At 39.5% G+C, this 26,931-nt stretch overlaps 2 protein-coding genes across 4 annotated transcripts; both read right to left on the bottom strand.

The window, feature by feature from the left end:
* LOC112435203 (plasminogen receptor (KT)-like) lies at positions 1 to 23,023 on the bottom strand. Of its 2 annotated transcripts, none has more exons than XM_076886428.1 (5): positions 22,943 to 23,023; positions 4,992 to 5,088; positions 1,972 to 2,102; positions 1,746 to 1,855; positions 1 to 848 (listed from the first exon to the last, which is right to left on the bottom strand). In XM_076886428.1, the coding sequence occupies exons 2-5, from the start codon at positions 5,070 to 5,072 to the stop codon at positions 721 to 723; spliced, it is 450 nt and encodes a 149-aa protein (XP_076742543.1). In that variant the 5' UTR covers positions 5,073 to 5,088; positions 22,943 to 23,023; the 3' UTR covers positions 1 to 720. The 2 variants fall into 2 exon arrangements, with proteins under 2 accessions (XP_076742543.1, XP_024659160.1); XM_024803392.2 differs by lacking the exon at positions 22,943 to 23,023 and adding an exon at positions 5,180 to 5,285.
* Positions 16,772 to 23,028, bottom strand: LOC106675241 (plasminogen receptor (KT)). Of its 2 annotated transcripts, none has more exons than XM_024803390.2 (5): positions 22,943 to 23,028; positions 22,534 to 22,630; positions 19,513 to 19,643; positions 19,287 to 19,396; positions 16,772 to 18,392 (listed from the first exon to the last, which is right to left on the bottom strand). In XM_024803390.2, exons 2-5 carry the CDS (start codon positions 22,612 to 22,614, stop codon positions 18,265 to 18,267), a joined length of 450 nt encoding a protein of 149 aa, XP_024659158.2. In that variant the 5' UTR covers positions 22,615 to 22,630; positions 22,943 to 23,028; the 3' UTR covers positions 16,772 to 18,264. The 2 variants fall into 2 exon arrangements, with proteins under 2 accessions (XP_024659158.2, XP_024659159.2); XM_024803391.2 differs by lacking the exon at positions 22,943 to 23,028 and adding an exon at positions 22,722 to 22,923.
* Between the last annotated feature and the right edge of the window lie 3,903 nt (positions 23,029 to 26,931).

Genomic DNA, 26,931 nt, shown 5'->3' on the forward strand with positions numbered 1-26,931 from the left:
AGTAAATTCATCCATTGACATAAACTAGTCCTTAAATAACTTAGCGTTACACAAACCCTAGAAAATAACAACCTAAAGAAAACACTGATGATATAACTGCAATTGTGCAATATTTAGAGACAAGTTATCTGCTGTGGTCACACAATGCTCTTATAACACTGTAATAAAACTTAACTCATGGATCAACATGTGGCATACACCAATCAGGCATAACATTATGACCACTAGCAAAGTGAGTAACACTGATTCAGACTATTCAACACGGAGGCCACACCTGGCATCTTGGTGCCAGATATCATGTGATGGGTCAGGGCCGCTTTGGCAGCAAAAGGGCGACCAACACAGTGTTAGTTAGGTAGTCATAATGTAATGCCCGATTGGTGTATCTGAAAGACTGAAATGAGACAGAATAAGGAGCCTTTCGTTCAATAAGGTCAACCTGACAGAGAGAAATAGCAGAGCCTTAAAATTTTCCATGATAGAGGACGTTTGTTCTATAAATTATTACATTATTTCTCCAAGAAGGAGCTGAGGCCGCTTTTACCTTAATGCTACATAAAGTATAGTTGTGTATCGTTTAGGGAGTGGGTATGTTTTGGACAGCTAAACCTGAGGTTTCTTTGTGAGCCACTTCCCCGTCTTTGTGGTTTGTTGAAAACGAAATGTACAGTGGCTGCAGCTCCTCTCTGGAACCACGCTGTTAGACAATAACTAATTACATTATTTCTCCAAGAAGGCGCTGAGGCTGCTTTTAGCACGGCGGGCCTTCTCTATGCTCTCAAAGGTTGGAGTCCCTTGAGGTAACTGTAGACGGTCATTTTCAGTCTCCATGATATTCTCAGCTTCCCCTAAAGACATCATGAAAAACACATTTAATGGGTATAATTAGTGACTGCAATCTTTTTTTTAAAAATGTCATTAATGAATAACTAAACACAATATTTGTTAAACATTTAGATGCATTATTTGGTAAACAGTAAGGTCCATTTGGACAGAGACTTTTTCTTTTTTAGCATTTTGGTTCTGTTCATTACCACAATTAATTTTAAATATAACAACTTTAAATATAATTAACTCAGATCCAGTTGAACTGCCGACTGTCAGCCTTAATTCAGTGGGTTGAACAAAAAGATTGCACAAAAATGTGAGAACTAAAATGCAATCCCATCATTTCAGGACATCAAAAGTAACTGGACAAATAAAATAAAATGTATTCATTTGAATCGTGCTAATGCAAGCGCCACACCTCAAATCAACTCCAGGGCTTCTATCTGCTTAATTGATAATGACATAACAAAGGAAGTGCCCACACCTGCCCATGAAATAGCCTTTCAGTCAAATGTCCAATTACTTTTTGTCCCTTTAAAAAGCGGGGGGCACACGTTAAGGGGCCGGAACTCCAAAACCTTCATCCGATTTGAATGTGGATTTTCTCATATGAAAGCTGGGCGTCTACACATTATATAGATGCCCATCATAGCGGAAAGTGGAAATTGTTTTGGTAAACAGACACTATTCACGTATTTAAATATATATATATGGACCTAACTGTATATTAGAGCCTGTGTTTTCTGGATATAGTGAGTCTGTGTTCTGCTGTTCAAAGTAAAATAATCCTCGAAAACCAAAGCAAAGAATCACTATATAATGCTTGATAAGGATTTATTTACCCGTCTGTGCACCCTCTTTTTAAATGTTAAACAGGTTTCCTTAAGATGATGATGCCTGTAAGTGTGTAGCTTTACCTCTCATACGATTAATAAGCGTTCCATAGGCGCTGTCCATCTGGTAGGCAAATATGAAACTGAGAGGTATGATGGGAGCCAGCATGCCTGGGTTCTTTCTTTTAATAGCTCTAAAGAAAAATGATGATAAACAGAAGACAATATTTAACTGCAAAGATAAAAGCACAACACAGAGATGAGTCTGTGTGTGTTTGTGTCAGATCTTTGTGAGGTGTTAGAATCTCACCCTGCAGTTAGTCCCACTGTGGCCACCGCAAAGAAACTGCCAAAGTATTTCAGAAACTCTCTGGACCAGGCGATCTGCATCGCCATCTGCCGCTCTCTCATCTGGTTCTGCATCAGAATCTGGCGCTCCATCTGGGCACATGCACGCGCGCACACAGACACACAAAAATAAATTAAGAAGAAATGATGAAATAAAATTTTCCCTGCTTGGTAAGATTTCATTTTCAGTTATAATCAATTTCAGTCAATTACTGTTGATCAGAGCTGTAATAATCATCTGATTCATCAGTTAATTGTTTTATGAGAGTACAGACAGTTTAAAAGAGATCTCCATAAGCACCAAAGGCTTAGCACTTTTTAAAAAAGCCCCTAAAAACTTGTAGGAAGTGTACATTACGTGAACAGAGATGTGATTAGTTGGGAGCACAGACTGAACTTCTATGTATGCTTGAGAAGTTTCTTTGGAATTTTTTTTAAGTCATGAAACTAAACCCTGGAATCCACTGCTGTAAACATGCCAACTACAAACACTACGCTCTAGGGAAGGAGGAAGTGACAAACTTTTCATCTCCACAATCTGGGTGTTTTGTACTCCTGACATCGACTCTTGGCTGTACACTCTTTAGGTTCAATGGAAATTACAGGAATGACTTCTGTAATTGACAGTGTTTGTTCTTTTAAAGCCAGCATCCGCTGAAACAAACTAGTGAGTAGTCTGAGCACACTTAAGGGTGTCCCCCTTTAACGGCCCATGTTGTGAATGAGTGAAGAATGCATTTATGAAAAGAAAGCATTTCCCGCTCCTCCACACCATGTGTATGAGCTGCAGGAACGGGAAATGGGGTGACACGTTCGCTGAAAGGTCAGCTTTCATGACGGCTTCATCTGGGTCACAAAAAAGGAAGTAAATGGAAGATAGAGGATGTTAAATTTGAATAAACTATCCTGAAACTCACTCCAGCATCTAAGTACATAGATGCTGCAGGGTCTCCATCTTATAAAAATGAAGCAGTTCAATATGCCCATATACACAAATACGTAACATAAGTAAAGATCACTGCACATCTTTGCTCAGCCACCAGTTTCACATTATTAGTTAGTTTGTCTCCAAAGCGCTCAACCTGAAATGGCCCTCTGATGTACTCATTCCTAATCATGTCCTTCATGGTCACTCCAAACAAAAAAATCTTAACATCTTCAACTCTGTCACCTCCAGTTTTCCAAACCACACATCATAGCATCTTAAAAACCTTTCCTTTCAGTCTGTAACTATCCATCACAAATTACCGCTGACACTCGTCTCCACCCACTGTTACTTTGGATGGTTGGATGCTATTTAAACTCATCCACTTTCACTGCCTCTGCTCCTTCAATATTCTGCCCATCTCCCTCTCATTTTTGTGCTGATGCCAAATGACTCATGAGTGTTTATAATAATGAACACTTATAACAACAATAATAATGATAATGTGTCATCTACATTAAAGACTTCAGGGTCTTTGTATAACATTCTTTACCATTTTCTGTTTCTACAGGCTGTTTGTATGGGATAGCTACGAACCCATAAGTGATAAATTAGCCCTATCAGTGTAGCTGTGCAATTCAAAACTAGACAAACATATCTGCTGGTGGGAATATCAAAAGGAAAAGATTTGGTTTTGGAAAGCTCAGACAAGCAGCAGACTGTGACTCTGGGACAGGACTGGAAAAAGCAGAAATGAACCAACGCAGTCTGAGGGTGACATTTGTGAAGGGTGCAAGTATGAACACAAAGCGGGACACTAACTTGAAAACAGATGCACACAAATCATCATGATCTACACATTGGAAGAAGGAAAAGAAACAGATGTAACATGTGAGAAAGAAAAGCAGAGCAAATACATGCGGAAAATATGTGCAGCAGGTATTCCTGATGAATACAAAATATTTCATGTTAGGGTTTTTTTGTGGATTAAGGTTTTTTTTTTTTTTGCATGTTTGCAAACTTTGACTTTTGGGCACTCTGTATGCTCTCATGCTTTTAAAAATGATTTGTCCAAAATTTGATATGGAGTAATGTTCCTAAATGCACTAGTAAATCCACAAAGAAAGGACTCAAGGACCTGAGGCGCCTAACCAATGCTAAGATTTCAATTCTATTGAAATATTGCCAGGGGATTGAAAATAGGCATTTAAAAAAGCATCTTACAGTTACAGTAATTTGGAAAGATTTCAGAAAGCTTTGACCCTCTTTGACTCCATCTTTCCAAAGAAAGTTCCTCCTGCTTAAGACAGCAATATGAACATCTGAGCCCAGTGGTGTATTTCCACAGAAGAATTTCTTTTTGTGACTAAAAATTGAGGAAGAGTGAGGTTAAAGCTGAGTGTATGCTCACCCCAGTCCAGAAGCCATAGCATGATCTTCACCAGGGTAACAAACTTTTTTTCTACCTGTGCAAGTTTCCTCTTTAAGTAGAATCACAGTGGTACCTGCTGTGAAATCACTTTGGGCTGGTTTTTGACTTTGGTGTGTAGTAATACTTAAACACTAAAAGAAAGATGGTATGCGTGTCGTCATTAGGACAGGGGTTTGTGTCAGTGTGTGGGACAAAGGAAGTAACGCACAGTGATCACACTACTCAGACAATGAGCAGTGTAGTTAATTACCTCCTCCAGAGAGTAGTGGGAAAGTAGTGGGTCTAAATGGATTTGGTTGTAGTCATAGAGATTAAAAATGTTTGCAGACCTACAGTTGCTGTGGATGTCTCCTGTACTCATGGAGCTGATACAAAAATAATGCAAATAAACAAGTGCACAATTTAAACTTAGTCCGACATCATTTCAGCATCTGCAACTAGTACAATTTCAAGTATGAAGGTAAAACCTTTTGGTGGGAAGGTTTGGGGCAATTTTATGTGTTAAAAAATAATTAAAAATCTGCTTTTTTTTTTTTTTGCTTTTTCACTTTCACCATCTTTCACTAGTGAAAGATGTCACAGCAGAGGTCAGAGGTGATGTGCGAGTGGGTGCACTTTCACTCACCTGCAGCCGTGCATTCGTTAGCATGAATTCTTGTTGCTTTTTTAAATTGTCATCCATGGATTTGGACAGCAGGACACCCATGGCTGCGTTGGCGTTTCTGTGAATTAAACACGCAGTCATTCAAACGTGCTGCTCTGCTCTCATCACAACAGCAAACAAAATTCCAGAGTCGGGCTTAGAAAAGCCACCTGCTTCAAACTGGATTTGTTTCAGCATGTAGTGACCTCTTCAGTCCTTCAGTGTCTCTTCACTTCAGCTTTAGCTTTAAGCCTCAACTCATTTTAAGCTTTCCCGTTAAGTTAGCGAATAACAACACGACTACTGTCTACACAGAGGAAGTATTTGCAGCCCACCAAAAGGTTTTACCAGAGAAAAAGAGGGGAAAGTGTTTTTGTTTTTTTTAACTTTTACACCAATTCAGGATTTTTAATAATGTCAACTCTAAGAAGCATATTTGTTTACAAAATGGTCACAAATAACAGGAAAAGGCGTTGATTTTTGTCAGATAAGACGATGAATTCGCCTCCTTCAAAAATACTGTAAATGCTTCAGCTAGAACCACAGTTACTGCCAAATGCAATAAATACTGAAGCACTTCCACAGGTAAGTGCTTACGAGCTTTATCTTATGATTGCCTATCAGGTATGCTTTTTGACTTGTGCTATGTTTAAAGTGATAAATGTTACAAGGTCAACAGTAATAAAATAGCTGGCTCCTTTTTTTTGAATGAAGGTGATACATGCGTGCAGATTCATGCATACAGAATGGATGAGGTGCTGCAACTGAGACCCGCCGTTTGTCTTTTCTGGTCGGCGAGTGGAGAATCACACAGGCTGGTCTGCAAAGAGAGCTTTAGGATGCTTCCTCCCACTGTCCACTGCATCGTCCATCCACAGGGTTTGCAGGGCTGGCTCAACCCATGGCTGCCACACCACTAAGATGTTTTCAGAAATATGCAAGCATGCAACAATCATGTTTTACAGTCCTGTGGTCTCAGCCTCAGATGCTTATTAAATCACACAAAGCTCATGTAGAAACAAACAAACGAACAAAATATGTTCTCCTTAATTTCTGTCAACCACACGTTTCCAGCTATCATGGTTGCTAGGCAACCTGGGCAGCGCGACGGAGGCTAGACCGTCCCATTTCACAAGCCTCGCACTTCCGGCCTTAGCGGTCTTTGAGTACACGGCCCTTGAGGACCATTGAAGCTGCGTACTTTAAGGCTGCAGACCCTGAATTGGGATACAGCCATAAAAACCATGAAAAAATATTGCCGTAATATGAAGCGATAGACTTTTTCATATCGTCATCCATATGTGTCGTTATATCGAACAGCCCTATTTTGAACTCTCCTCGTCCTTTGAGTGCGCGCTTTGTTATATAGCAAGGTATTTAAAATGAATAAATAAATATCCCGTTCATTTCAATACGCATGATCTGAGCATGCGCGGAATGACACGGAGCTATTCTTTGATCTTCTCAAAGGGGAGACTGTGACGTGACGGTCGACCGCACGTCACAGTCTCCCGTGACGGTTGACGTCACCATCTCTGCCACATGAGTTTATAAATAGAGGTGCTTTAACACAGTTTACCTTGGTGCGTCTTCGGTAACAGCGACTTGTTTTTGCAAAGCAGGAGTCTTTGACAAAGGTAATACCTTTACATTTAAATAATTCAGGGAACATTTTTTTTCTTTTGACACTTGTCCCTGCAGCAGTTACAAAGTTAGTCAATGGAGAGAATAGCTCAGCGTTTAGAGGCTCTCATAGAGCAAAATAGAATGATTAATGCAAGGATGGACAACATTGAAAGGGAGTTGAGTGTACGAAAGAAAGAGACTGAGAATGTGAGTCGTGAGAAAGCACCACAGAGTGCTTTTGCCAACTTCGCAAGTAACGTAGGTCTAGGTCTAGGTCTTGCCATAACGGGCGCTATTTATTACCTGCCCACCTTTATTGGCTAATTATAACATAATAACTATACTGTGCTCTCATTTATGTTCAGTTTTATTTTGCCCTCACCTCCCAACCAGTCATGACAGAAGACTGCCCCACACTGAGCCTGGTTCTGTCACAGGTTTCTTCCTGTTAAAAGGGAGTTTTTCCTGTCCACCGTTGCTCATAGGGAATCACTTGATTGTTGGGGTTGAATCTTTGGATTGAATTTAATTGCCTTAAACTGAAAATCAAAAATTCAAGTGAGGGGTTGACCAGGGCTCGTTAGGTGGGTTGTTTTTTTTATTTGTAATTTGATAATTAAAATAAAGAAAAATTATATTTAAAAATATATATTAATTGCTCTGTGTGTTTACTTCAATGAAGACGTGTATTTTTTGTGATAGAAAAATATAAATTGTCCAAAATATTTGAGAGTTTTTAAATTAGCACTGCATGAGTTTAACTGTGGCACAGACAGCTGTCAATCCTGGTGAGTGAGAGTTCAACCTCCAAACTGAACCCAGTGTGTTACTCGCAGAATCACAGATTTACTCACATTTACTGATTGTTCTGTAGGGTCTTTACAATTTTCAGCCCCTTCAGGTGACTGTTGTCTTCTGACTCCATCTTTAGGGTTTAGTTAGATTAAATATTTAACCAGTTAATTCAAGAATGAAAGACACATTTATCACAAAGGCACTCTTATAATGTAGATTAAATGTGTGTTGACATAACATCTAGATATATGATTAGAAAGAGAGAAATGTTGTAATGACATGAACAAAGTGCAGTATTCCAAGATGGCATCAGAGTTTTAACACCTTTTATACTCATGTTTTTATAATTATGTTAAGTGTAAAAGCTCAAAGATGATGACATAGATGCATCTGTTTCTGTTATTATCACAATAATCACAACATAAATGAATATTGTGACATTTTTTCTGTGCTGTATTAAGGTTACCAGAGTCAGCTGGGGATTCATGAACATCATCAGTGATGTTTCTCCACAGCGGGCTCATCAGTACCTGGTGACAGAAGGTCAATCCAGCTCTGACTTGAGGCTGTTCAAGAATCAGCTCCACTTGATCTGGTTCCACCTCTACCACAGGCAGAGAAACACAGGGTGAGATATTTTTAAGTGACCTGCACGTCTTTTTGTACAGAACAAACAGATGTAGTGAAGCCGTAGCGTTGCTCAACCCGAGAATGATGATATGTGTTTGCGTGTAAACATAATAAGATTTGACCTTGGTGAGTTTTTCTATGACGTCACAGTAAAAGTTTCATATTTTTTTATTGGCTGAGGACCAAAGTTGCTGAGAATTCAAGTAAACATCTTATGATGTGTTTTCCGTCTTCTAGTCTGATAGTAGACATATATTTCACTTAATTTAGTCTAAATTACACTGAGTGCTTTTATTAGTAGGCCATCAGATTTATTGGAAAACATATTTATCACTTCCACCTCTTCTTTAAGTCAAAGAGTTATTTTTATTGATGGCATGAAGTTGGCTTTAAAGTGAGTTGTAAGGTCTCGGGGTTGATATTGTTACAGCATCAACTTGATCACAAACTCACAACCGTTGAACTAAAACACAATGTAAATTCAATGAAATAGAAAGACGGGTGAAACAGAGACATAAAGTCATCGATATAATATGCAAAACATACTGGCCCATGCTTTGAGGCAGAAATAAACACCTTACAGATATTTTTAAGAACATTTGAACTTCTTCTGACTTAAATTTGTCTCTCCAGCTTCAGCTTGCCATGGTCATACCTCAGCATGGGCATGCATCTTCCTCAGGTGCACCAGTGGAACCAACATGCAGTACAATGGTTCCTACATGAGAATTTCCACAATAAATGTCCTAATGACATATAAAATATGCATAGTGCAAAACAAAATATGTTAACTAAAAGTATGGCAGTAAAACTCCCACCAAATGACAAACCTATTGTGATTTCTGCCTAAACACATTATAGTAGGAACATGCTTACATTTTAGCATTTATTCTGCTTCTAGCAATAGCACAGTTTTGTGTACTGGCCTATCAAGATACGCTGGTTTGACAGTCCTTTTCCCATCCCTATCCAAAATTGAATCACAGAGAAAAAGCTTAACCATTCTAATACTTCCATCTACGCTTGGATATACCTCTGTTACTCTTGCCAGTTTCCACTTTTTCCTTGGAGAATTGTCTTCTTGAAGAATAACAATATCTTTCACCTTTGCACTCCTTTTATCTTTTTGCCAGATCTGTCTCTGTTGAAGAGTGAGAAGATATTCCTTCTTCCACCTTGTCCAGAATTAATTGGCTAAAAACTAAACTTGGCGCCATCTCCTTCTCAAGTACAGGTCCCTGCTCACAAATTTGCCAGGAGCGGGTAGAATAATGCTGGCCTTCATCATGAGAATATGATTTGGTGTACGAGGCTCTAAATTTGGGTCATTTAGGTTCTCTACTACTACTAGGTGCTATTCACAATAACCATAACTTCATAAAGACACGTTCTGAGTGAGGAAGTGTCAAGTCTCTTAGAAGTGTGATCTAGAATAGTCGTTAAAACGCATCTAATAGTCCTAATTTGCCTTCCCCAAAAACCTCTCATGTGGCTTGAAGAGGGGTGCTCAGAACAAACTTACATCTGCATTGTTTCAACTGTTCTTTGTCAAAATCATTCAGTGCATTTAAAAGCTCTCCATCCATTTCTCCTTTTTTTTCAGGGTCGCGGGGGGCGCTGGAGGCTATCCCAGCTGTCATAGGGCGAGAGGTGGGGTACACCCTGGACAGGTCGCCAGTCTAACACACAGGGATGGACAACCATTCGCACCTACGGGCAATTTAGATTTTTCAATTAACCTATCCCTACAAACTGCATGTCTTTGGACAGTGGGAGGAAGCCGGAGTACCCGGAGATAACCCATGCAAACACGGTTGGAATTGAACTCAGGACCTTCTTGCTGTGAGGCAACAGTGCTAACCACCGTGCCACCGTGCTGCCCTCAAAAGCTCTCCCTTAGCACCAAAATAATTTAGTACCTTGGTCACACCTGATTACATGTCCACAAATAGAAATAAAACAACATGATGCATTCATAAAATGATCAGTTGTAAGGTCATCCAACATTTCATTATGTATTGCTCTAGAACACATACATGTACAAAGAAGACCATACCTTTTAAGTTCTTTTCTACCCTCTTTTACATAAAAAGGTCCAAAACAGTCAATGCCACAGTAGGAGAATGGGGGTGTTGTTTCCATTCTATCCTCTGGTAAATCTGACCTCCCATGATCTTGACTATGTCTCCTGTACTTTGTGCAGGTTGTGCACTTGTAGATGTGAGAAGCAACTGAATCGCTGCATCCTGTAATGCATACTCTATTGGAGCACAGCTCAGTGACAGTTATTCCTCTTCCTTGATGCTGCACCTTTTCGTGGTACTGTTTAATAAGTAAACACAACATGACTTGATTTGGGGATAATGGCAGGATGTTTGATATATGGGTGTAGAGTTGCTCTTGTCCTCCCACCCTAAGTACTCCCTGCTCATCAACAAATGGACTTAGGCTGTAGAGCTTGTGTGTCTTATCCTTCAGTAGAATGTCCTTCCCTCGAGTCAAGTCCTTGATTTCTTTGTTCTGTTCTGTTCTTAAATAACTACATTTTCCGTAGCCTGTCACACCAGCGTCTGAAAAATGGTGTAGTTCACACTGCCTGTGTTTGCAGGTAAGACACGTCTTTGAACTTTCACCTTTGACAAGTTTTGAAGATCTAGGATTCCCACAGTGACAGTGTTGATCTGAGAGTGGCTCATCCCATTCTACTTTCTCTTGGCATAACTGTTGCAGGATTTGTTTTCCTCTTAGGATGAAGGGTGCCACAAATCCCAGTGGGTCGTACACTGATGCTATTGTGCACAGAATTCCTCTTCTTGTCATTGGGCGCTCTTTTACAGTTACTCTGAACTAAAACTCATCAGAAGAAATGCACCACTGAACACCAAGTGGTCTTTCCATCAATAGATCTAAGTCCTTAATACTTTCAGCACTCTCTTCTCCCGACAGTGACTTTATCAGATTTTCACAGTTTGGTATGAACTTTGTCTAATCTTAGTTTACCCTTGCTACACAATTCTCTTGCCTCTTTCACTAGTTTTATTGCTTCAGCTTCTGATATAACACGCACAAGTCCATCATCTACATAAAAGTTCCTTTGAATGAACCTCACTGTGTTTGGAGTGAACTTTTCCTCACATTGCGTGGCTAGATGATTTAAACCAAAGTTGAAAATCTTAGGCCTTAATGTAGAGTCCAGTAGGTGGCAGTGTTGACCAAAGAATGCTTAATTTCACTGTGGTCTCAGTTTTTAACCCTCCTGTTGTGTTGTTTCTGTGGTACAGCAAGGATATCCCTGAGTCAGTTTGTTTAGCCATCCAGAAGTGTCAGAACCCAAAAAATTCCAGTAAACTTTGCTGATATCTTATTATCAACTCCATTACTGCCCACAGGAACAGGACAGTTCACAACACCTGCGTTCTTGCACTTTACACGTCAGGTCAATAGAATACGGAGTGTGTGTGTGTGTGTGTGTGTGTGTGTGTGTGTGTGTGTGTGTGTGTGTGTGTTGGGGAAATATGTCTCACAGTTGCAAAGACAGATGTAGTTTTAGACCCTTTCAGCCTCCACTTTGGCTGCCAGGTCAAACCATTTTCATTTTATATGCTGGTTACACTTTTTAATCCAAGCAGAAATTTTGTATAAGAAAGGTCCTTTTAACAATTTTCTTTTTACATTTTAAAACTTGAAATCAGGTCAATTCATCACAATGGGAAGGTTAAGGCTTTTCCCACATTAAGATCTGTCACTTTCATTTAAAAAAAACTGGAGCTAGCAATGTTACTACTGTTGACCTTGTAACATTTATCATTTCAAACATAGCACAAGTCTAAAAGCATACCTGATCGGCAATCATAAGATTAACTAAATGATACGTCACCTAATGTGTGGACTGCAGGTGCGTTGTTCTGTGACGTCACTGAAAATGTTTCCGGCTTTAAAGTCTGAGGCTTTCTCTGTGTGGTGTCTGCACTCCCACGGGTCAGATATGCCAGTTAGGAAAAAACAGGAGAGCATAAGGATGAATGGGGCAAGAAGCTTAATTATTGCTACCAAGAAGCAGAAGACAAAACTGAAGTAAAAGGATTCTGTGAAGGTAAAGGAATCAAATCAAATCCATTCATTTCATTGAGAATTCAAATTTATTTATGTGGCTTTGAATGCAAACAACAGCTGCCTGTCTCTAATACTGTAAGGTAGTCCCTACAGTATTAGAGACAGGCCAGCAATCTGATGATCCCCTATGAGCAAGCACTTGGCAACTGTGGGGAGGAAAAACTCCCCGTTGGGAAGAAACCTCCAGCAGAACCAGGCTCAGGAAGGAGCAGCCTTCTGCCGTGACTGGCTGGGTTCTCAACTGTTGTTTGCATGACTGAGATGGTAAGAGCCTAATTAACCCCATTATACCCCAATTATTAGTTATTTCCCTATTAAAATCGTCATAGTCCAGTTAGAGCCAAATAAAGTTGGCACTGACATTAGGTTGTCTTCACCTTTTCCATTTCCATAGAGGAAAATTAAAGGTATTGTGCTAAAAATGAAAGTAAATAAATTAATATAGCTTGAATTTTGTTGACCAAGAACAATAAAATGCAAAGGCAAGCGCAAATACAGTCATGCAAACAACAGTTGAGAACCCAGCCAGTCACGGCAGAAGGCTGCTCCTTCCTGAGCCTGGTTCTGCTGGAGGTTTCTTCCCAACGGGGAGTTTTTCCTCCCCACAGTTGCCAAGTGCTTGCTCATGGGGGATCATCAGATTGCTGGCCTGTCTCTAATGCTGTAGGGTGGTCCCTACAGTATTAGAGACAACTGTAGGGTGGTCCCTACAGTATTGGAGACAACTGTAGGGTGGTCCCTACAGTATTAGAGACAACTGTAAGGTGGTCCCTACAGTATTAGAGACAAGGCCAGCAATCTGATGATCCCCTATGAGCAAGCACTTGGCAACTGTGGGGAGGAAAAACTCCCCGTTGGGAAGAAACCTCCAGCAGAACCAGGCTCAGGAAGGAGCAGCCTTCTGCCGTGACTGGCTGGGTTCTCAACTGTTGTTTGCATGACTGAGATGGTAAGAGCCTAATTAACCCCATTATACCCCAATTATTAGTTATTTCCCTATTAAAATCGTCATAGTCCAGTTAGAGCCAAATAAAGTTGGCACTGACATTAGGTTGTCTTCACCTTTTCCATTTCCATAGAGGAAAATTAAAGGTATTGTGCTAAAAATGAAAGTAAATAAATTAATATAGCTCCAATTTTGTTGACCAAGAACAATAAAATGTAAAGGCAAACGCAAATACATCCTACAGCACGTGACATCAGGTGTGCCACATAATTTCTGACCTCTTCGACCATTTTCCAGAACATGTGATGAATAGCCACAATTGCTGACTTGCACATGTTGGACACTGTGGTAATGGATTGTCCTAAAAATCCAGTTCCTTTCCTGATGATAGAAACCCCTCTATGAAGAATCCCATTATGTTCTTCTCTCCCTTCCAAGGGACTAGGTCTTAGGTCTGGGATCGTGGATTCAGCAGGGTCTGATGCATCTCGATTTGAATTTTCCCATAGCTGATGTCTTTGAATCACAGAAGGCTGCTGCTGTATATGTTCAGGGTGAAGAATTTCACACACTTGGTTTAAACCGCTATTCTGATTATGCTGTCCTCTGCAGCTGCTGAAGCGGGGTTCAGGTATATGCTGATCTGGCAATGGTACCTCATGTTCCGCGTGTAAAATTTGGTTGCCACAGCGAGCTTCAGGTGCCTCGCATACAGTTTGGTCAGCAGTGGGTGAACGTTGGTCATCAAATCCCAACGTTTTTCTCATAATTTTGTGAGCATAAGTGCCCACAGTGCAAATCGCGCCCCAAGCGGAGTTTGACATGTTTACAGATGACGAGTTCTCTATTGCTTTCCTTGATTCTTGCAGTATTGTACGATTGAAAGACGTGATTTGTTTATATTTGCTAACTACACGCGCAAGATTAATGAAGGCTGTTTTCTACGTGCGGCCGTCCTAAAGGTAAACTGTGTTAAAGCACCTCTATTTATAGACTCATGTGGCAGAGATGGTGACGTCAACCGTCACGGGAGACTGTGACGTGCGGTCGACCGTCACGTCACAGTCTCCCCTTTGAGAAGATCAAAGAATAGCTCCGTGTCATTCCGCGCATGCTCAGATCATGCGTATTGAAACGAACGGGATATTTATTTATTCATTTTAAATACCTTGCTATATAACAAAGCGCGCACTCAAAGGACGAGGAGAGTTCAAAATAGGGCTGTTCGATATAACGACACATATGGATGACGATATGAAAAAGTCTATCGCTTCATATTACGGCAATATTTTTTCATGGTTTTTATGGCTGTATCCCAATTCAGGGTCTGCAGCCTTAAAGTACGCAGCTTCAATGGTCCTCAAGGGCCGTGTACTCAAAGACCGCTAAGGCCGGAAGTGCGAGGCTTGTGAAATGGGACGGTCTAGCCTCCGTCGCGCTGCCCAGGTTGCCTAGCAACCATGATAGCTGGAAACGTGTGGTTGACAGAAATTAAGGAGAACATATTTTGTTCGTTTGTTTGTTTCTACATGAGCTTTGTGTGATTTAATAAGCATCTGAGGCTGAGACCACAGGACTGTAAAACATGATTGTTGCATGCTTGCATATTTCTGAAAACACCTTAGTGGTGTGGCAGCCATGGGTTGAGCCAGCCCTGCAAACCCTGTGGATGGACGATGCAGTGGACAGTGGGAGGAAGCATCCTAAAGCTCTCTTTGCAGACCAGCCTGTGCGATTCTCCACTCGCCGACCAGAAAAGACAAACGGCGGGTCTCAGTTGCAGCACCTCATCCATTCTGTATGCATGAAGCTGCACGCATGTATCACCTTCATTCAAAAAAAAGGAGCCAGCTATTTTATTACTGTTGACCTTGTAACATTTATCACTTTAAACATAGCACAAGTCAAAAAGCATACCTGATAGGCAATCATAAGATAAAGCTCGTAAGCACTTACCTGTGGAAGTGCTTCAGTATTTATTGCATTTGGCAGTAACTGTGGTTCTAGCTGAAGCATTTACAGTATTTTTGAAGGAGGCGAATTCATCGTCTTATCTGACAAACATCAACGCCTTTTCCTGTTATTTGTGACCATTTTGTAAACAAATATGCTTCTTAGAGTTGACATTATTAAAAATCCTGAATTGGTGTAAAAGTTTAAAAAAAAAAACACTTTCCCCTCTTTTTCTCTGGTAAAACCTTTTGGTGGGCTGCAAATACTTCCTCTGTGTAGACAGTAGTCGTGTTGTTATTCGCTAACTTAACGGGAAAGCTTAAAATGAGTTGAGGCTTAAAGCTAAAGCTGAAGTGAAGAGACACTGAAGGACTGAAGAGGTCACTACATGCTGAAACAAATCCAGTTTGAAGCAGGTGGCTTTTCTAAGCCTGACTCTGGAATTTTGTTTGCTGTTGTGATGAGAGCAGAGCAGCACGTTTGAATGACTGCGTGTTTAATTCACAGAAACGCCAACGCAGCCATGGGTGTCCTGCTGTCCAAATCCATGGATGACAATTTAAAAAAGCAACAAGAATTCATGCTAACGAATGCACGGCTGCAGGTGAGTGAAAGTGCACCCACTCGCACATCACCTCTGACCTCTGCTGTGACATCTTTCACTAGTGAAAGATGGTGAAAGTGAAAAAGCAAAAAAAAAAAAGCAGATTTTTAATTATTTTTTAACACATAAAATTGCCCCAAACCTTCCCACCAAAAGGTTTTACCTTCATACTTTGAAATTGTACTAGTTGCAGATGCTGAAATGATGTCGGACTAAGTTTAAATTGTGCACTTGTTTATTTGCATTATTTTTGTATCAGCTCCATGAGTACAGGAGACATCCACAGCAACTGTAGGTCTGCAAACATTTTTAATCTCTATGACTACAACCAAATCCATTTAGACCCACTACTTTCCCACTACTCTCTGGAGGAGGTAATTAACTACACTGCTCATTGTCTGAGTAGTGTGATCACTGTGCGTTACTACATCATGCAGGTAGCTGTTCAGGAGACACTTGTGCAGCAAGCCTGGCTCAGACACAGGTTCCTGAAAGCTCCCCGTCTGCACCTGTGCCTTCAACTGTTTCGGCTTGTCCTGCTTGTGCCGCCTCCTCTCCTTCTTCTTGGTAGACATCAAGTGTTGCCACACAGATATTATGTGGAGGATGCAGCAGGCCCCCACAACTTTGGGAGGAAACAGAGGCCGAGCCTCAAGGGCTCACAAGAAGATGGAGTGCCAGCGTGTTTTGAGGATGCACAAAGTAGGATCTTTAATATTTCTGGCCTTTGCTGAGCTCTGGCTCTGCTAGTTTCACTGTTTCTCTGTTGGGGAATCCTCTCACACTCAAACTGTGAAATATGCTCCACTCCAGTCCACTGAATGGCTGTGGAAAATATGAAAGAGGACATAACTTTACACATTAACTTCTAACAATTTAAGCCCAAAGAGTCATCCTGAGAAATGTCATTTAATATGCAGCATTTCATTATCACGTTAAAAAACAAACAAACCCCACATACTGCTTAAGTTGCTACTCTTTGAGATTAAAAGATCTCATTACATTAACAGAAACACTGACATCCCTGCTCTACAGCTTTGCATTCAGGGGGTGTCCTTGTCACAAAGATCAATTCAGACACTGAAATCTTTTCAATTTTCTTTTTTTATTAATTTAAATTTTTTTCCAGATGTCAAACACAAAGTATAGATATCAGCACCTTGGAATCTACTGTGATGGCTTAAAAAAGTTGGAGGTCCAACAGCTTTGTATTGAAGCTCCCTCACACCTACAATTAAAATTTTAGTGTTGAAAATAATACATTTTATCTGTCAATACAAATGTCTGAGAATCTTTACCAATAATGCACCATTACATTTTGATCACTTCAGCTGTTGGTTATCGGCAACTGCAAAAGTTACCAGCCTGGCAGAGGGCATTTCATCAAAACAAAGCTTCTTAGAAAGTAACACGTCTATGACCTGGATAGAAAAGAACCACAGACTGAATACAAAGGATGGATTGTAGCCACTGAAATGAGAAAGAAAGGGCAAGCCTTTGCTGTTCCAGGACAGCAGGAGCTGAATGTAAAGGAGAAAAAGTGGAGGGTTTGGATGCTACGTCCATCTTTTGCATACAGTCTATCATCTAAACAGAGAGGCAAGTGACCTGCAACAGTCATCAGTGTTTCAGGAGCTTTTTAAAGGCGACGTATTACACATAAGAGCCAGATAAAATGAGCTGTTATGAAGAGTGTTTAAGAGAATTTCTGCTCTGCACTGGTCTAATTGCAGCTTTGACCAAAGTCAACAATCATTGTCTTACCACTTTGTTCAATCATCATCATTACATTCATGAACCAGGCTTATAGCAGCTGGTATTCTTGTTCATCTAAATACAACAAAACCCCCCAGAGAGATAACATAAACTGATTAATATTACTATCAATTTCCCTTCAAGTCCATCATACATAATCAAAGCAAACCCTGGAAAATAACAACCTAAAGAAAACACTGATGATATAACTGCAATTGTGCAATATTTAGAGACAAGTTATCTGCTGTGGTCACACAATGCTCTTATAACACTGTAATAAAACTTAACTCATGGATCAACATGTGGCATACACCAATCAGGCATAACATTATGACCACTAGCAAAGTGAGTAACACTGATTCAGACTATTCAACACGGAGGCCACACCTGGCATCTTGGTGCCAGATATCATGTGATGGGTCAGGGCCGCTTTGGCAGCAAAAGGGCGACCAACACAGTGTTAGTTAGGTAGTCATAATGTAATGCCCGATTGGTGTATCTGAAAGACTGAAATGAGACAGAATAAGGAGCCTTTCGTTCAATAAGGTCAACCTGACAGAGAGAAATAGCAGAGCCTTAAAATTTTCCATGATAGAGGACGTTTGTTCTATAAATTATTACATTATTTCTCCAAGAAGGAGCTGAGGCCGCTTTTACCTTAATGCTACATAAAGTATAGTTGTGTATCGTTTAGGGAGTGGGTATGTTTTGGACAGCTAAACCTGAGGTTTCTTTGTGAGCCACTTCCCCGTCTTTGTGGTTTGTTGAAAACGAAATGTACAGTGGCTGCAGCTCCTCTCTGGAACCACGCTGTTAGACAATAACTAATTACATTATTTCTCCAAGAAGGCGCTGAGGCTGCTTTTAGCACGGCGGGCCTTCTCTATGCTCTCAAAGGTTGGAGTCCCTTGAGGTAACTGTAGACGGTCATTTTCAGTCTCCATGATATTCTCAGCTTCCCCTAAAGACATCATGAAAAACACATTTAATGGGTATAATTAGTGACTGCAATCTTTTTTAAAAATGTCATTAATGAATAACTAAACACAATATTTGTTAAACATTTAGATGCATTATTTGGTAAACAGTAAGGTCCATTTGGACAGAGACTTTTTCTTTTTTAGCATTTTGGTTCTGTTCATTACCACAATTAATTTTAAATATAACAACTTTAAATATAATTAACTCAGATCCAGTTGAACTGCCGACTGTCAGCCTTAATTCAGTGGGTTGAACAAAAAGATTGCACAAAAATGTGAGAACTAAAATGCAATCCCATCATTTCAGGACATCAAAAGTAACTGGACAAATAAAATAAAATGTATTCATTTGAATCGTGCTAATGCAAGCGCCACACCTCAAATCAACTCCAGGGCTTCTATCTGCTTAATTGATAATGACATAACAAAGGAAGTGCCCACACCTGCCCATGAAATAGCCTTTCAGTCAAATGTCCAATTACTTTTTGTCCCTTTAAAAAGCGGGGGGGCACACGTTAAGGGGCCGGAACTCCAAAACCTTCATCCGATTTGAATGTGGATTTTCTCATATGAAAGCTGGGCGTCTACACATTATATAGATGCCCATCATAGCGGAAAGTGGAAATTGTTTTGGTAAACAGACACTATTCACGTATTTAAATATATATATGGACCTAACTGTATATTAGAGCCTGTGTTTTCTGGATATAGTGAGTCTGTGTTCTGCTGTTCAAAGTAAAATAATCCTCAAAAACCAAAGCAAAGAATCACTATATAATGCTTGATAAGGATTTATTTACCCATCTGTGCACCCTCTTTTTAAATGTTAAACAGGTTTCCTTAAGATGATGATGCCTGTAAGTGTGTAGCTTTACCTCTCATACGATTAATAAGCGTTCCATAGGCGCTGTCCATCTGGTAGGCAAATATGAAACTGAGAGGTATGATGGGAGCCAGCATGCCTGGGTTCTTTCTTTTAATAGCTCTAAAGAAAAATGATGATAAATAGAAGACAATATTTAACTGCAAAGATAAAAGCACAACACAGAGATGAGTCTGTGTGTGTTTGTGTCAGATCTTTGTGAGGTGTTAGAATCTAACCCTGCAGTTAGTCCCACTGTGGCCACCGCAAAGAAACTGCCAAAGTATTTCAGAAACTCTCTGGACCAGGCGATCTGCATCGCCATCTGCCGCTCTCTCATCTGGTTCTGCATCAGAATCTGGCGCTCCATCTGGGCACATGCACGCGCGCACACAGACACACAAAAATAAATTAAGAAGAAATGATGAAATAAAATTTTCCCTGCTTGGTAAGATTTCATTTTCAGTTATAATCAATTTCAGTCAATTACTGTTGATCAGAGCTGTAATAATCATCTGATTCATCAGTTAATTGTTTTATGAGAGTACAGACAGTTTAAAGAGATCTCCATAAGCACCAAAGGCTTAGTACTTTTTAAAAAAAAGCCCCTAAAAACTTGTAGGAAGTGTACATTACGTGAACAGAGATGTGATTAGTTGGGAGCACAGACTGAACTTCTATGTATGCTTGAGAAGTTTCTTTGGAATTTTTTTTAAGTCATGAAACTAAACCCTGGAATCCACTGCTGTAAACATGCCAACTACAAACACTACGCTCTAGGGAAGGAGGAAGTGACAAACTTTTCATCTCCACAATCTGGGTGTTTCGTACTCCTGACATCGACTCTTGGCTGTACACTCTTTAGGTTCAATGGAAATTACAGGAATGACTTCTGTAATTGACAGTGTTTGTTCTTTTAAAGCCAGCATCCGCTGAAACAAACTAGTGAGTAGTCTGAGCACACTTAAGGGTGTCCCCCTTTAACGGCCCATGTTGTGAATGAGTGAAGAATGCATTTATGAAAAGAAAGCATTTCCCGCTCCTCCACACCATGTGTATGAGCTGCAGGAACGGGAAATGGGGTGACACGTTCGCTGAAAGGTCAGCTTTCATGACGGCTTCATCTGGGTCACAAAAAAGGAAGTAAATGGAAGATAGAGGATGTTAAATTTGAATAAACTATCCTGAAACTCACTCCAGCATCTAAGTACATAGATGCTGCAGGGTCTCCATCTTATAAAAATGAAGCAGTTCAATATGCCCATATACACAAATACGTAACATAAGTAAAGATCACTGCACATCTTTGCTCAGCCACCAGTTTCACATTATTAGTTAGTTTGTCTCCAAAGCGCTCAACCTGAAATGGCCCTCTGATGTACTCATTCCTAATCATGTCCTTCATGGTCACTCCAAACAAAAAAATCTTAACATCTTCAACTCTGTCACCTCCAGTTTTCCAAACCACACATCATAGCATCTTAAAAACCTTTCCTTTCAGTCTGTAACTATCCATCACAAATTACCGCTGACACTCGTCTCCACCCACTGTTACTTTGGATGGTTGGATGCTATTTAAACTCATCCACTTTCACTGCCTCTGCTCCTTCAATATTCTGCCCATCTCCCTCTCATTTTTGTGCTGATGCCAAATGACTCATGAGTGTTTATAATAATGAACACTTATAACAACAATAATAATGATAATGTGTCATCTACATTAAAGACTTCAGGGTCTTTGTATAACATTCTTTACCATTTTCTGTTTCTACAGGCTGTTTGTATGGGATAGCTACGAACCCATAAGTGATAAATTAGCCCTATTAGTGTAGCTGTGCAATTCAAAACTAGACAAACATATCTGCTGGTGGGAATATCAAAAGGAAAAGATTTGGTTTTGGCAAGCTCAGACAAGCAGCAGACTGTGACTCTGGGACAGGACTGGAAAAAGCAGAAATGAACCAACGCAGTCTGAGGGTGACATTTGTGAAGGGTGCAAGTATGAACACAAAGCGGGACACTAACTTGAAAACAGATGCACACAAATCATCATGATCTACACATTGGAAGAAGGAAAAGAAACAGATGTAACATGTGAGAAAGAAAAGCAGAGCAAATACATGCGGAAAATATGTGCAGCAGGTATTCCTGATGAATACAAAATATTTCATGTTAGGGTTTTTTTGTGGATTAAGGTTTTTTTTTTTTTTGCATGTTTGCAAACTTTGACTTTTGGGCACTCTGTATGCTCTCATGCTTTTAAAAATGATTTGTCCAAAATTTGATATGGAGTAATGTTCCTAAATGCACTAGTAAATCCACAAAGAAAGGACTCAAGGACCTGAGGTGCCTAACCAATGCTAAGATTTCAATTCTATTGAAATATTGCCAGGGGATTGAAAATAGGCATTTAAAAAAGCATCTTACAGTTACAGTAATTTGGAAAGATTTCAGAAAGCTTTGACCCTCTTTGACTCCATCTTTCCAAAGAAAGTTCCTCCTGCTTAAGACAGCAATATGAACATCTGAGCCCAGTGGTGTATTTCCACAGAAGAATTTCTTTTTGTGACTAAAAATTGAGGAAGAGTGAGGTTAAAGCTGAGTGTATGCTCACCCCAGTCCAGAAGCCATAGCATGATCTTCACCAGGGTAACAAACTTTTTTTCTACCTGTGCAAGTTTCCTCTTTAAGTAGAATCACAGTGGTACCTGCTGTGAAATCACTTTGGGCTGGTTTTTGACTTTGGTGTGTAGTAATACTTAAACACTAAAAGAAAGATAGTATGCGTGTCGTCATTAGGACAGGGGTTTGTGTCAGTGTGTGGGACAAAGGAAGTAACGCACAGTGATCACACTACTCAGACAATGAGCAGTGTAGTTAATTACCTCCTCCAGAGAGTAGTGGGAAAGTAGTGGGTCTAAATGGATTTGGTTGTAGTCATAGAGATTAAAAATGTTTGCAGACCTACAGTTGCTGTGGATGTCTCCTGTACTCATGGAGCTGATACAAAAATAATGCAAATAAACAAGTGCACAATTTAAACTTAGTCCGACATCATTTCAGCATCTGCAACTAGTACAATTTCAAAGTATGAAGGTAAAACCTTTTGGTGGGAAGGTTTGGGGCAATTTTATGTGTTAAAAAATAATTAAAAATCTGCTTTTTTTTTTTTTGCTTTTTCACTTTCACCATCTTTCACTAGTGAAAGATGTCACAGCAGAGGTCAGAGGTGATGTGCGAGTGGGTGCACTTTCACTCACCTGCAGCCGTGCATTCGTTAGCATGAATTCTTGTTGCTTTTTTAAATTGTCATCCATGGATTTGGACAGCAGGATACCCATGGCTGCGTTGGCGTTTCTGTGAATTAAACACGCAGTCATTCAAACGTGCTGCTCTGCTCTCATCACAACAGCAAACAAAATTCCAGAGTCGGGCTTAGAAAAGCCACCTGCTTCAAACTGGATTTGTTTCAGCATGTAGTGACCTCTTCAGTCCTTCAGTGTCTCTTCACTTCAGCTTTAGCTTTAAGCCTCAACTCATTTTAAGCTTTCCCGTTAAGTTAGCGAATAACAACACGACTACTGTCTTTAACCTAAATGAAACTGTTGTCCGTATAAACTTTTATATTTCATGACAAGTTGGAGAACTTAAAATAAAAGCTTTACATACCCCAAACACTTTGAAGACTGTAAGCTAAATGCTGGGGAAAGGACTCCGGAGTGGATCGTCGAAATAAAAGCCACGCGCACTGCCTTTTTAACGGAAGGAAATGACGTCTTACTTCCGGCTAAACTAACTGTTTTTTTTGTTTTATTCATTCATTTATTTGCATTCGAAATATAAAGAGTAAGTTGAACGAAATGAAAATAATAAATAATAAAACATAAATAATAGAAAACAACAACAACAAAGACTGTAATACAATTAAAACACACAGGAAATAGTTTTTATAGCTTTTCATTTCAGTTTTAATTTTAGTCACATTTGTAAAACACTTATTTTAAAACAAACACAAAAGCAAGTTGACAAGATCAACCAAAACAAAACAAATCTATGATGATTTTGTCAAAGTATAGGAAGGGACAGAATGATTACTTGAAGGCTAAAGTGACTTAGATGGTGTAGTTTGGCTCCCTCTATTGGTTCTCATGGGTCACTTAAATAGTAGCGTTACACGTTGACTCGTTGAATGAATGGCTTGATTTAAGATACGTAAACTCCGGGTGGTGGAGAGTTTTTATTAAAGCAATAATAATAATAATAATAATACTAATACTACTACTACTAATAATAATATAGCAGCCTAGTAGTCTCTTAAAACCTTTGGATTGAATGGTAACTGGGTTAATTATACAAGGGTTTTACTTCAGATAGCTTTGTTTTAATCATTGACAATATAGTTTTAATCTTGAATGATCATCAATGGAAGATCATTCAAGATTCAATGAAAATTATACATATATTAATGCATATGACACCAATTTGTAAGCTAAATATTTAACAGTGTGGATGGTGGATACATGACCAGCAGAGAGAGGGACTGACTTTCAAAATGAATTCCTGTCAGTTTTATTTATTCTTGTATTTGAATAACGGAGTAGCATTAATTTAGCACTAGTAGTGATATAGTTTGAGATATACTCAGAGCTGCGGTGGACTTTGATGAATTCTGAAACTTCTTCTCTCCTGAAAGTGAAACAGAAGTTAAACTGCCAGATGAAATTTCATCTAGTCACGGCTGGAGTTTTTGGACTTTGAACCACCTGAGCCATCAGGTGTGACATGATCCTACCATGAATTTGCGGGAAAAATAGCATCCCATGCTTGTTCTTCTTCAGTTTTCCCCTCTGAATTCATGAATCAAAAGCAAAATGAACTGGACTTATGTGATAGTTTCATGCTGCAGTGACTCATATCAAGCCAAGCTATCATGTACCATCAGTGAATTACAACGGCAGTGGGAACTTCTCATCTGTCACCTTCCTGGCAACTTCACATGACAAATGCTAACTTAAATAAACCGTGTAGAGATATGTCACACAGAGAAGTCACAGTGTTAAGTACATGTGTGAACGGTCGTCACTGCGGACAAAACTTCTCCATATTACATCTGTTTATTTTTCTTTTTGAATACAATAATTTACTTATTAATAATTTTAATTAATTACATTTAAAGGAAAAATAAATAAAAGATGTCATGTCAGTGTTTCAGATATCCTTGCCTCACCAACACCGTGTCTTTGTCATAGTACCTTTTACAGACAGACAGCTATTTTACCTGTTTTCCGTAAGTGAAAAAGACTGTGAAAATAAAGCTTCTCGTCACATTAGCTGATATTCCTGATTCAGCCAAGAGGTAAGCACATGGGAAACCCAGAAATGTTTTATGGTTCGATGTTATGCAGGTTGGCACAGGATAATGTCTGGATGACACCCTGCTGTATATTCCACATGAGGGATGACTTGACATGCAGGTAAAAATTCCCTCAGATAAGGTTATTTCATTCAACTCCAGCTTTCCAGCTTTCAGCACATGACTTGTTAAGTGTTGTGTAAACATCTTGGTTTTGCGCGTGTGTTGATTTAAACGGTACTTTTTTACAAATACATTTACATGCCAAATGAAAATTCCACAGTATTGACTGCTCTGGGGTATTGAGTCAAATACATGTGGCTTAAACTCATTGGGCAAAATTCTGCTTTGTTTAAATTTACTTGTTAATATTGCACTATGGCTTTTGTGTTTATATGCAATACTTCTCATCAGAGTAGCTGTTATGTTAGGGTGGCATAGTGCTGTCATGGTTAGGACTGTCCCCTCACAGCAAGAAGGTCCTGGGTTTGGGTCCTGCGTGGACTTTGAATGTTCTCCCCATATCTCCCCGTGTGTGGGTCTACACCGGGTATTCCTGCTTCCTCTCACAGTCGGGTGGATGGATGGATAAGAAATGCTGAGGCAGCAGTACTTTCAGAGCTCATTTAACAGCTTCACAACCAAAGGTGGACTCAGCACCCACCTATAGCTCTTCTCATGGTCTTAATGCATGATCACTACACAACTTCATCAGTCAATCGGTCTGTTGGTTGACTTTGAATGATCCCCTTAAAACTAATACGTTGGCTTTGCTATATGAATTTTGCAACCCAACCTAATTTAGATCAAGTAGTTATGTATTTTATCTTATTCTTTTTCTTTCTGGATATTGTTTATTGTTGCCGTCATTAGTAATACTGAAAAAGTAAAACTTTAGTAGAGAAGCTTTGGTGGGATCCAACTTCTTCCAGGAATGTGCCTGATTTACTGCCAGCACAAGAACCAAGCTCTAACTGGAACTGAAACAATGAGCAACACCCTGGTGGAGTCAAATGTCTTCTCCAAGCCCACAAAACACATATAGACTGTAAACGTGTAGACACATAGCCACCTAGGTGAGGGGTTTTTAGGCATGTCCTGCTGGGAAGAAGACATGGGGGAGACCCAGGACACACTGGCCTGGTGGCCTAGGAGGGGATATGTCTCTGCTTAGACTTCAACTCTGATGACCCAGATCCAGAAAAGAAGATCGATAGATGGATAGATTCTGAGTTAAAAACTTAATCAAAGAGTTACAGAGACACTATTAATAACTGTAGTTTTTAGAGGTGTTACGTGATAATAAACTATACTAAACACGTTTAAGGGGAATGAGTATGGCAAACACTGAGCTGAGGTTAATAAGATCATGTCTTGCTCATTACTTACCATCAACAGCGTATTACTATGATGTAGTAGAGGGGAAAACCTTAGGTACTGGCCCTCCTGGTGTTAAGTATGGAAAGGAAGGATAAAGCATTAATAAGTTACTAATAAAGTGATACTGTGCTATTAATAAGCAATTTGTAAATGATAAATATTTAACTTAGCATACTGAAATTAAAATAGTTACATGCAGTTTAAAAAGAACATCTATGAAGACAATGAACAAAAATTACAAAGTATTATAGTATAGTATTTAATTTTTGGTGCTTCAACCCTGAGTCAAAGTATAAAAAAAAGCCAACGACATCATTGATTGATTGATCTTAACCACAACCCATGGTAGTAGTTAATTAGTTTTCTCAAGTCTTGATAACCAGAGAAATGTAACCATTAGCCATTATAAGTGGTACATTAAATAAATAAATAAATACATTTTCTAAGAAAAAAGTCCTTCTTGATTCTTTCCCCCAAGTTATAGAGTTAGGATTATGACCTTAGACCGAGAGTTCAGGTGCTGCTGCTGGAATTTTACTTATTATTTACACTAAAATATTTACACAGCCTATTTTCTTTAAGTAGAGGATATCTTTGCTAACTCTTTCATCACTAATGATGATATTGTTATGAGTTTTACCTGGATTAATATTTACAGTAAGTGGTCAAACTGGGTGATACTAAGGTAGTATAAAAAATTCCCGATAAAGGACGCCATAGTTTGGGAGTCCTGACCACATAGACAGAAACAAGTGCGTTAAAAAAAACCCACAAAAAACTAACCAGTATTAGTTTCGGACACAAGCTACAGGACTCGAATGTTGCTCAATATGTGTTTGCTGATCATTAATGTTTGAGCCACTATATTTGGAGGAGTTTACTGTCGGGAACATTTTGATCGCTTCTTTATCGGTGTGTTACAGTA

This window comes from Maylandia zebra, linkage group LG7 (assembly GCF_041146795.1).
Source record: "Maylandia zebra isolate NMK-2024a linkage group LG7, Mzebra_GT3a, whole genome shotgun sequence".
Taxonomy (NCBI): Eukaryota; Metazoa; Chordata; class Actinopteri; order Cichliformes; family Cichlidae; genus Maylandia; species Maylandia zebra.